The sequence below is a fragment of the Sycon ciliatum genome, chromosome 13, assembly GCF_964019385.1.
Source record: "Sycon ciliatum chromosome 13, ocSycCili1.1, whole genome shotgun sequence".
Classification (NCBI taxonomy): domain Eukaryota; kingdom Metazoa; phylum Porifera; class Calcarea; order Leucosolenida; family Sycettidae; genus Sycon; species Sycon ciliatum.
This window is the reverse complement of record NC_088655.1, coordinates 8,395,921-8,407,948: the sequence shown is the minus strand read 5'-3', so window position 1 is coordinate 8,407,948 and position 12,028 is coordinate 8,395,921. Positions and strand designations below refer to the sequence as shown.

Here is a 12,028-nt window from a genome sequence, read left to right as displayed (position 1 = left end):
CAGATCTGTTTACTGACCACCTACTGGAGCTTCTTCATTCAGTCTGGGACAGTGGCAGTGTTCCTGGCGACTGGTTCAACGCGCAGCTGGTGCCTATCCCCAAGAAAGGTAACCTTGCAGAATGTGACAACTGGCGAGGCATAGCTCTCCTCGACGTTATTGGTAAAGTGGTTGCTCGCGTCATCCAGAGCCGACTTGCTGATAAACTAGACGATGTGCTACCAGACTCTCAGTGCGGCTTCCGCACAGGACGCGGGTGTGCTGACATGATCTTTGCGGCAAGGCAACTAATCGAAAAGAGCTACGAGCATAAGCAGAAGTGTTTCTTCATCTTCATTGACCTGAAGAAAGCCTATGACTCAGTTCCGCGAGAGTGTCTGTGGTTAGTACTGCGAAAAGCTGGCGTCCCCGAGAAGCTGATCGCTGTTATCCGTGCATTCCATGACGGCATGACCGCAACTCTCCGTCTGTCGAATGTTGAAGCTGACCCCATCCCTGTGACGAACGGCTTGCGGCAGGGATGTTGCATGGCCCCTGTCCTATTCAACATCTTCATGTGGGCAGTGATGCATTGTTGGCGCCAGCACGTGCAGCCTATCCCTGGTGTAGGCGCAAAGGTCTTCTTCGAGCCAGATGGGAAGCTACTCCACCACCGTAGCCGCCGTGATAGATCCCTGGAGCTGACAGAGTGTCAGTTTGCTGATGATTCCGCTCTTGTGGCCGCGACACGCCAGGCCGCAGTTTCAGCCTTGGAGGTATTTGTGGATGTATGCAGCGATTTTGGCCTCACCGTCAGTGCCACCAAAACCAAGTTCATGGTCTCTGGCCCCAACATCTCTAACGACGATCTAGAGCCGCTCGCGATTCGAACTATGGAGATTGCCCATGTGTCGTCTTTTCGTTACCTTGGATCCAACATACACAGCAACGGCCGATGTCATGATGATGTCACATCCCGGATTGCACAAGCTGCCAAAGCGTTTGGCGCTCTGAAGAAATCGATATTCCACGATGTAACACTGACAATATCCATCAAACGGTCAGTGTACAATGCTTGTGTGCTGTCGACTCTGCTCTATGGGTCCGAATGCTGGGTACCGCTACAGGCTGATGTTCATGCGTTGTCTGTCTTTCATCTCCTGTGTCCGCACCATTCTGGGCATCAGTCGTCAAGATGTATGGAATGACAGGATAACTAATGTTGAAGTTCTGGAGCGCTGGGGAGATACCTTGGACATGGAGTGTCGTCTCAGCAGACGTCGCCTTGAGTGGCTTGGTCATGTGGCAAGGATGGAGGATGAGCGCATCCCGAAAGCTCTACTGTTCGGTTCGTTTCCAAACAAGAGACCTGCCCATGGTCCGCGGAAAAGGTGGCGAGACTGTGTTCGGAGTGACGTCAAACCACTTGACGACTGGTATGAAGTGGCCACCTCTTCTCGCTCCAAATGGCGCCAGGCTTACCGTTGTCTGCCAGACAAGCAGAACAGACCTCGACCATCACCGGTTGTGTGCCAAACTTGTCACCGCTCCTTCAGTCGTGTAAGTGACAGGAAGCGACACAAGTGTACAGCTACGCGTGCCCTACCCGTAAGCCAACAGCCAGGAAGCTGTCACTGCGATCAGTGCGACAGATGGTTCCGGAGCAAGGGTGGATTTGCCCGACACAAGTGCTCGCCAGCAACATCACCAGCAGAGGCATCTTCTGACACACTTGAGTCACCGGTTACAAACAATATGTCCTGCGAACGCTGCAGCTTCCACTGCGCCCGCTGCAACCGCTGTGTGCTATCGCGCCAAGGCATGAAACGTCACAAGTGCAGCCGTGGCTCGGCCAGAGCAACCAACACATACCGTAGCTCCTTCTGCATCGTTTGCAATTGCGGTCGGCGTTTCAGTAGACCACAGGACCTATCCCGTCATCGCCCCTACTGTTCCGAACCTGCTCAACCCCCCATGGGGTCCGCATAGCCAGAATATGGCAGCGCGTCCAAGGTCCAAGGTCCAAGGCATGTGTGTGTGTGCGTATGCGTGTGTGTGTGTGTGTGTGTGTGCATGCGTGTGTGTGTGTGTGTGTGGTAGTGCATTCGTGTGTGTGTGTGTTTATGTGTGTGTTATTGGTGTACACGGGTAGTCGGATACCCATGCAACCCGTGGGGACCTTTGGTAGACGGGTCCAGAACATGTGCGTCAATATGGGCCCCGGAGCGTATGGGGTTGCGGCGTTATTTTGGATACGTGAAATCAGACTGATTTTCACATGAACAAACAGTTTTATTCACAAGTGCTGTGCACTACACTGTACACTGTACTAACGAATTGTTACTGCACATCAAGCTGAACATGCACTGCTCAATGTACTGGGCCTTTCCTTTTGCCCATGCATGTTCACACGGAGGTGGTCTAGAAAATGAGATAAGAGTGTCGACACATGGCACATGGGTGCGTACACGGATAGTGGACATGTTACAAATCTTCAAGTTATTCCGAACTTTCCAGAGTTGGACTTTTCACGCTGTGTGTGTGCAGTGGTTAACAGTTTTACCACACAGAGCACTATGGTCTGTGCATACAGTTATGTACCACTACCAGTCTACTGGATACCCGCACTATCGTGCTACATGAATCACGTGGCACAAGTCCACAGACTTGCCACGTGCACATACATGCAGTCAGGGAAAGTGAGCTTTGTGTTTGAGAAACAAATAAATTATTTTATTTTTGGGCATGGAATAGTCCCGCCTCATCTTTTCTGCAAGAATGAGTCCACAAGTGAGAAAACAGCATACAGCTTCTGGATCGAAAACGTTCAGATCCTTTATTGTTGAGAGCCTTGAATGGAAGAGCCGTGCCCTTGGTTCAAATATTCTTCTCTCTTCTCCAATTGAGCAACGCCCGAAATGTCCATACAAAAATTGTCTATGCCCGATGGAGCCCAAGATTTTCAGAGAACTCGCATCTGTCTTCTCCATCTCCAGACTTCGCTCTCCAGAGATCTGATAATAGAATCAGCCTGGTCGGCATTAGCTGCTTCTTCTTTGTTTGTCGCAGAAACAGCAGCGCTCACTTCTGACTGGCCTGTGCAGCCACTTCTCCAGTAGATTGCCAAGGTTCTCAGCACGAGACTGAACACATGGAGGTCAGGCATGGTTCCATCCTCAATCACGAGATATATCTTCGAGGCCGCTCATAACACCCTAGTACGTACTATCGGTCGCCAATTCATTTGAAGTAGCATTAGTACAATTGCTTTAAAACACTCTTTTGACCAATTTTTTAGCTGCATGCTATGATGTTGCAGAGAGTGTGTTGCTTAAAATCACCTTTCCTCAAAATTAATCTCCTCACCACAAATATATATTATTTTTTTTTGTTTGCGTTTCCCATCTCTTATTGTTGTAAATACAGACCAGCCGTTCAATGTCATGATCATTGCGACCTTCCGCGACGAGATCAAGAAAGAGGACCATGGAAAACTTGCTGCAAAGCTTGCCACAAGCTATAGTAGTGTCGAGAAGGAGTTTGGTGATAAACTCCACTTTCGAGGACGCTTTGCTATCAATGCCACCGTCAATGACGCAGACTTCGATCGCCTGAGAGTCAAACTTTCTGAGGTCTGCAGAGATATCCTGAGCGTAAGTAAAACTGTAAACCAGATTTTAATACTAGTGGAGAAACTGGGGGATAGTGAAAAGATCAGGAGAGATAAAGTGATGAAGAGAAAAATGCACAGAACGATGGAGAGAAAATGTTAGGGAGACAGAGAGTGAGAGTGTGAGTAAAAGAGAGACAGAGATAGAACTGCAATGCACACCAGTGCATTAGGCAGAGTTTATCATCATTTGTGGTGATCCGCACTTGCACCTCTCCCGTGAATTGTGGATTTGGTTATGAAAGAACTATTCAAACTGGAAAGCAACCCTAAACAATGTTCCAAGAATGACCTTCACAAAAATAATGTGTGGCATAGAAAGTGGCAAGCTGCAGGGATGGTGCCTGGATGATGGCCTGCCGAAGGGAAAATATGGATCAGCCAAACAGATTTGTTGTCCAAGACCACGTGGCTGTGAGTCTGATCTACTCAGCCACCAGGACAAGGTCCTGGGGGTCTGGTGATTTTTTCTCCTTTTTAGGCAGTTCACTTCCCCGATTCATCCTTTGAATTATCCATGAGCACTCGTCCATGAGCACTCGTCCGATTATGACGCTCGAAGTAATCCCGTCCAGCGAGCTTTGAACAATCGCATAGGATATGGGCAATCGACTCGCCTGCATCCCAGACATTCGACACAGGGGGCTTCTGCCCTGATAGAAGATTTGGGCCTTGAGCAGGTTAGTTGCCAAGGCCTGGTCTTGTGCCGCAGTGATCAGGCTCTCTGTGGTCTTCTTGAGACCAGCCTTTGTCAGCCAGCTCCAGGTGTTCTCGTTGGTCAGTTGTTCTGTTTGCCGGACAAACTGTCCATGCACAGGTTTCTGGGTCCACGACAAGAGGTGTTCTTTTTGAAGGGACACTTCACCAACTGTGAGGAGTCCGGTGGGGCATCCAGATTTGGCCACAGAATGGGCGCAGCCACCTTCAGGAGCTCCTCATCTGACTGATGCACAAAACGCTGCTGATTGCTTTTCTCCATAGTGACATCATCATGAATACTTTGCAAAGCACGTCTGCCCTCCTTGCGACTGACGTACATACTGGCTACATCAGCGCGTGGATGGAGAGCTCCATTCATAATCATAAGCTTGCGCGTTCTTCGGTCAGCAGATTTCAACTCGTCTTGCATCCATGCCAAGATACCAGCACTATACCATATCAAAGCCACAACCCAGGTGTTGAAGGCTGTGATGATATTGTGGCCGTTTAGAGCTGCGTGGAGTACTCGTCGTACACGCCACTTGTACTCCTGCAGGATGTTCGTCTTCATACTTGAATGGTCAACACCTCCAGCTTCAAGGAATCCATGGTATTTGTACGTTTTTTTCTGGCTGTAGCGACCTGATAGATGAGCAGTCAGGTAATAGGATCTCCTCAGATGCAGCGTGCTTTCCTGCCTTTAGTACAGCCGTCGCGCATTTTGCCTTGAATTATTACCATTATTATTATTAACGCAATAAATAGAGTAAGCTGCGCACTCAGTACAAACACGATTAACAACACTTGTAACTCAGATGTTGAGCCATAAATAAAACTGTTCCTTTCAGCAACACTTGTTTTCATGTCTAGTATCTGAGTGCGCAGCTTACGCTATTTATTGCGTTAATTACATTTGTACGTCCACGTAAGCTTTTTAATTATTATTATTATTGTTATTATTAAACGCATGTCCACGAAGGTGGCGGGGTGCCGTTTTCGCTTATGCCATTCAGGTTTGATGTCTGAAGAGTGATACAATACAATTAACTGACAGAAGTGACGTAAACAAAAGCCGTTAGCAACAATACCAATCGGACTGATGGAAAACTTAATCGAAAGTATAAAATAGAATATACGTATAATTATGTGTGGAGTTCTTTCGAAAATCGGCACCAGAACACAACCCTATCCAGGCCCAGACGACACCGCAGTGCGAAAATGGGAAACAGTTTTAAAGATGCGTTGCTCAAAGAAGCCGGCCATCGCTGCATGCCGTACCAGCACGATGTTGCACGTCCGCACACAGCCCAAATCAATGCACGTGTGTTAGCAGCGCAGGGGAAACCAAAAGGGTTTGACATTCGGGTCGCCATTCAGCCGACTCAAAGTCCCAATCTCAACTTCGACGACTTGGTATTCTTCCACTGCCTGCAGGCAGACTTGTCACTGTGGAGGTCGTCAAGTTCACAGTTCGGGCAAAGAACTTGGCGATCTCCATAATTAATTAGTGTTTTGGCAACTTGTAAAGGATCCGGAACAAAAAAACCAAAGTCAGCGACTGTAAATAATAAATATGGAATGAAGTTTTGCTGACGGAGGAATACGTCATTAGTGAATTGGGTTCGTTCTCAGTGACGTATACATACATCATTAACGATAAAAAGGTTTAATCATGTTTGTGAACAGAGAGTACTTTACCCACTGTGTTGATGTGCATGTTCAGAAATCTTGCAAGCAACCCAAAGTGCTCGGGCAGGCAGAGGAAATACTGGCACAACTGCATGACAACATCCGAGAGCCATTCTCAACAAATCTGGAGTTCTGTCGACAGTTGTGTGCTGCTAGCCACGTAGAGTATGATGACGATGAAGACAGCATCAACACCGAACAAATCCGTCGCTATCGCAAGATCCTCAATGCGTATGGGCTGGTATGTACATACTCCGCAGATAGAGTAATTTCAATTTACTTGCAGTAGATGTATTTCATGTTATGATGTATGTCATGTACGTCATGTACATCTCTAAGGGGTCGTTGCAAAAGTGTTTTATCGTCCCTGAAATGAACATCGCTCATTTCTTACTCGCACACCCTCCAGTCCCTATGAAAGGAACGCAGCTTGCTATGCTGGATGATGAAAATTGCATGCATGTATATGTAGTCATGTACATATATTTATCACTCCCTTAGTATTGACTCACATAGATTTTTGCCATACCTAAGCAGTCAAATATTCCTGCATATTTCACTCCTTAGGGCTATATTGACTGCTTATATTTGACTGCTTAGGGGTTGCGCAGTTGAACGGTGCCTAGTGCAGCATTGTCACTGCATGAGTAGGTGGTGGTGCAACAGTTGTGCAATCATAAAACGGGGATTCATGAGGGTATCGTTGTGGAATTTGAAATACGGACTGTTTGTCGTGATAAATCTAATATTGACTTTGTACTTGGTCAGGCAGCAGGCAGGCATAGTGTGATGGTCTAAGATCATGATTGAGAAACAGAGGGTACCAGGTTCAAGCCCTGCTTGGAAGCGGAAGGATTTTTTCCAGCCTTGCTGCGACCCACAGTTAATTGGGAACTCGTGGTCTGGCACGAGGAAAACATGGATGCAGTGAATGGGATTTTTGGTCTTTCACCACTTGCTGGTGAGCAGATCTACTCACCTCCCACCGCTTTAGGAGCTGCATCTGCGCCTTGATCCTTGAAGGGTGGTGGCGTTCCTACGGATGCGGAAAGCCCGGCTTCTAGCCGAGTCTCACGCGAACCGTGAAATTTAATTTTGGTCAGTACAGGAAATAAAACCTCGTAAAAGATCTCGGCTTCACCTCGGTCTTTTACTCGGCTTTTATTTCCTATATTGACCTCGTACTCAGTCAATATTAGATACATAGTATCGGTCGACTTGTGATTTTTTCCCCGATTTATTGGAAACTGGCACCCTACCTTTTTAGTGTCTCCCTCACATAGTTGTAGATATCGTGAAAACAACAGTACATCCTGCATTGTGTGACCCGTGCAATAACTCCTTGCCACATTTGAGGGCAGAAAAGCCCAAAAACAGGGAAATAGAAATTAAGCCAGGTTTACAAAATTTTGACAGGTATGCCATGGCAAAATATGTGGAGAAGCAAATCCCAAACCCAGAACGAGATTATTGAGATTTAAAGTGGGTTTTTGATCCTCAATTCGGCCCACATCGAACTATCAAAAGCCAGCGGAACAGTTTCCGATGAATTGACCGTAGTGTCGGTCGACTTGCGATTTTTGCTCCCCCCCCCCCCCCACCCCTCCAACGAATGATGCTCGTCTCAGGGACAACAAAAAAACGTTTGCAACAACCCCTAAACTGGATGTGTTCTTATTCGTTGGTTTGAGGGAAAGATGTAACCGGTTTGATTTGTTCCTACTTCTTTTAAAGTCCATATCTAGAACATTACGATGCCCATCCTGCCATTAGCTGTAGTTTTTATTTTTTATTTATTTATTTCACCTTCCCATGGCCAGAGAATATAGGCCAATATGGAGGGAGGGGGGCGGTAGCCAGCCATGGCAGAAAACTAAAACAAATCAAAAATAAATACTTGTAAATATTGAAGAATTAGCAGTTATTAGAACACGAGCTTCATGTTGGCCTTGAAATCCTATATTATCTATTATTCAGTGCTAGACCAGCTACACACCGATACTAGTAGGTGTAAGGCTGCTGGAAACTTCAAGGTGAAGTGAAAATTGTGGGACAGGTTTAGTGTGTTGCTGTGCACAATATGGCTAGCTGGGGCTTGACAGCAGGGGACATCACCTACAGATTGCTGGCTTTAGGTTGATAAAGAAATGATTGCCAACGGGTGCATTGTGCTTTACACCTTTGATGGATTGATCTTCAACAGTGAGTTTCTATGAGGATGTGCTGCATAGTTTTTTTTTTTTTTTTTTTTTTTTTTACTAAAAAACACAGCCCTACTAATAATCAGGGGAAGAGGACAACTGAAAAAAAATGACGCTGGACAACAAGACAAAGGGGAGTAGGGGCGATGTGCCGATGTGGTTGGCGAGGCTCATCCGACCGGAGGTCTCGGAATCATAGCCTACGACCAGGCATCGTTAGGAATGCAGCTAGGGAGGGAGGGAGATCAAGTGAGAAAGAGAGAGAGAGAGAGAGAGAGAGAGAGAGAGAGAGAGAGAGAGAGAGAGAGAGAGAGAGAGAGAGAGAGAGAGGGGGGAGGGAGGGAGAGAGAGAGGGAGAGGGAGAGAGAGAGAGAGAGAGAGAGAGAGAGAGAGAGAGAGAGAGAGAGAGAGAGAGAGAGAGAGAGAGAGAGAGGGGGGGAGAGGAAGGGAGAGAGAGAGAGAGAGAGAGAGAGAGAGAGAGAGGGGGGGGAGAGGGAGGGAGAGAGAGAGAGAGAGAGAGAGAGAGAGAGAGAGAGAGAGAGAGAGAGAGAGAGAGAGAGAGAGAGAGAGAGAGAGAGAGAGAGAGAGAGAGAGAGAGAGAGAGAGAGAGAGAGAGAGAGAGAGAGAGAGAGAGAGAGAGGGAGGGAGAGAGAGAGAGAAATAAATAAATAAAATAAAACAAGAAAGAGATGAGAAGAGAAATAAAACAAGAAAGAGATGAGAAGAGAAATAAATATAAAACAAGAAAGAGATGATGGACGAGGGTAGTTGCTCATTGACGGGTGGCATAGCCTCACAGGGAGTCCGTAGCCCAGAGCCAATTCTTTTGACGCAAGTGGCGATGGACCTTCGTCTTGAAGGATTGGAGAGACTTCAACTGGGGCATCGGATCCGGAAACATGTCTTGCGGAAGCCTGTTCCATTCATCCACTACACCATATGGGAACGAACGCTGGAGAAAGTTGGGGGCCGTAGGGAGGAGCACTGCTTGTAGCTGATGCTGGTGGCGGACACGGAGCTGCGACCTTGTCCGCGGGACGAGGCTAGCTTCCTGGCGAGGCGGCACGAGCGCAGAGAGATCTGGATGGTCTTGAAGGCACATTAGCTTGTACATGTACGTGAGAGCGTACACTTGGCGGCGGGCAGCTAGGCTCTGCAGCAAGGCGTCAGGACCAATGATAGCAAGGGCCTTCCGCTGTACTCGGTCGAGACTTTGCAGGTGAGAGTTGGCTGCGCCCATCCATGTCAATGGTGCGTATTCGAGTACAGGGCGTACGAAGCCTCTGTACGTTGTCAAGCGTCCTTCACGACCAAGGAAACTTGATGCTCGACGCAGAAATCCTAGTCGGGCTACGGCACGAAGAGAAACATTGCGGAGGTGGCGTCTGAAGGTGAGTTTGCTGTCGAAGGTCACTCCCAGAAGCTTCAGCTCGTCCCCACAGGGAATATCATGGGCTCCGAACGTTAGGTCTGGGAGTGGCCAGGGGTTGCGGTGGTGGCCAATATGCAGCAGCTGCGACTTTGTCGGCTCAAAGCGAATCCGCCATTGTTCTCCCCAGCTACTCAATCGATCCAGGCTAGATTGCATGTCTGCAATACTGCCAGCAGAGTCATGTCTGGATCGTATGATGGTGTACAGCGTGGTGTCATCTGCGTACACACCCATTCGTGTTGATGGGGAAAGACAGGTCTCAGCATCGTTGACATACATCAAGAATAAGGTGGGTCCCAGGATGCTGCCTTGGGGTACGCCAGCTTTAATCTGGAATTGAGCAGATTCCTGTCCATTGACGATTGCGCTTAGTGTGCGATTCCGCAAATAGTCCCGTAGCCACTGCAGCAGGCTACCGCCAATACCGAGAGTGGCCGCTCTGTGTAGGACGCCGGGGTGCGACACGCGGTCAAACGCACCAGCAATGTCGACAGCCAGGACGTGGGCACAGCCACCAGAACCAGCTGCCAGCGACCAATCATGCCCAAGCACTGCTAGTAGGTCCGCTGTTCCAAGGCCACTGCGAAATCCGTACTGCTTGGTTGACAAGAGATGATGTTTTTCAAGGTGATTCACAATTTGACAGTTCACAATACGCTCCATCACTTTGGAGATGATGGGGAGGAGGGAGACTGGGCGGTAATTCTTAGGGTTGGATAGGCTGCCCTTCTTGTAGACTGGCACAACTCGAGCACTCTTCCAAGCCTCTGGCTGGACCCCCTTACGGAAGCACAGGGCGAAGAGAGACGTGAGAGGCGATGCAAGTTCATGGGAGCACTCTTTGAGCACTCGGGCAGGGATGTTGTCCGGGCCGGACGCCTTGCCAACGTCGAGCTGGTTCAGGAGGCGTTTCACTGTTTGCAGGCGGAAGTGGATTCGGCTAAGTGGGGTGACCCCGGGTTGGCGAACATGAGGGAGATCCCCCGGGCCCAAGTCATCATCTCCAAGGCTACATTTATTGGCGAAGTAGCGACCAAGGCAGTTCGCTTTGGCAGCATTCATACGGAGTTGGTGACCAGCGTCATCTACCAAGCATGGTATAGACGAGCCATGACTGGCGCCAGCAGCAGATTTGAGCACCGACCACCATTGCTTGTCTTTCAGGCCTCCGCGTGACAGTTTCCGACGAACTCTCAGTTCCCAGGATGTGCGAGCTCGCACATTCGCGAGGATAGCATCTTCTACTGAGCGCATGAAGCAAGCCTTGTGGGCTTCGCTGAAAATATTGTGTCTCCAGGCCTTCCATGCCTTGTCTTTAGTGCTCAATGCTGTGGTGCACTCAGGAGTCCACCATTTGGGGTCTGCTGGGCGGGTAACAAGCTGCTTGGCGGGGATAAATTTCTGCATGCCACTGGAGATGACGTCACTTAGCTTCCTGCAGGACTCTTCAGGGTCGTCAGTCACGATGGTGGACCTGTCAGTAGTGCGATAGAAGGCCCGCAGGCGCCCCCAGTCTGCCTGATTGTAGCGCCAGACAGTCCTGGAGGTAGCTTGCTCAGCATCAGGGGTGAGGTAAAAGTCGGCAAGAACAACCCCATGGTCAGAGCGACCAAGTGGCGCTTTGACAGTGGTGTCGATAGGAACGGGCATGTTGGAGAGGATGAGGTCCAGGGTGTTCAGACCCCTAGTCGGCTGCAAGACATGCTGGTGGAGTTGATGCTCAGCACACAATTCTTCTAAGGCCTCTCCAGCTACAGTTGTTTTGCTGCTGCAGAGCCAAGTCTCGTGATGGACATTAAAATCCCCAGCTAGCACTATGTGAGTGCCGTGAGTGCGGGCCACGTCTAGTGCAGGTCCAAGATACTCAATCAGACAGGTGTCGTTGTCCGCACAGGATCCAGGCCGATACAAGGCACCGATCACCGATAACAACAGATTGTTGCGTGGAAAGACTCACGGCGAGCCAGAGGACTTCGTGGTCATCAGTGGGAATCTGGTCGAGGTGCACTACTGGGAGGCCGGACTTCACCCATACAGCAATGCCGCCACCAAATGCATCCCGGTCACGTCGGATGGGAGGCGAGTATCCTGGAAATATTGTCTCAGAGGCTACGGTCTGGGTCGAGAACTTCGTTTCTGTGATAACCGCTATGTCGACGTTATCGTTGAGCAGTGCATGCTGCAGCTCTCCCAGCTTGTTGGTGAGGCCAAATGCATTGGTCACCAGCCAGCGGAGCGGCGGAGCTCCACTGATCATTGCGGGGTGCCAGCAGATGCCGTGCTGTCGCTGTCAGCGCTGTCAGCACCATCCAGTGTAGGGTCACCTCTCGCAGCGCCGGCAGAGTGTTGTCGATTGGG

The 12,028-nt window shown here is 49.2% G+C and overlaps 1 protein-coding gene across 1 annotated transcript in view; it reads left to right on the top strand.

Annotated features, from left to right (window-relative positions):
• LOC135829449 (uncharacterized) overlaps positions 1–12,028 on the top strand; it is a 66,992-nt gene that overhangs the window by 14,937 nt on the left and 40,027 nt on the right. Inside the window, exons 4-5 of the mRNA XM_065341853.1 lie at positions 3,406–3,632; positions 6,072–6,278. Coding sequence (XP_065197925.1) covers positions 3,406–3,632; positions 6,072–6,278 — 434 coding nt within the window. The remainder of the gene's footprint in view (positions 1–3,405; positions 3,633–6,071; positions 6,279–12,028) is intronic.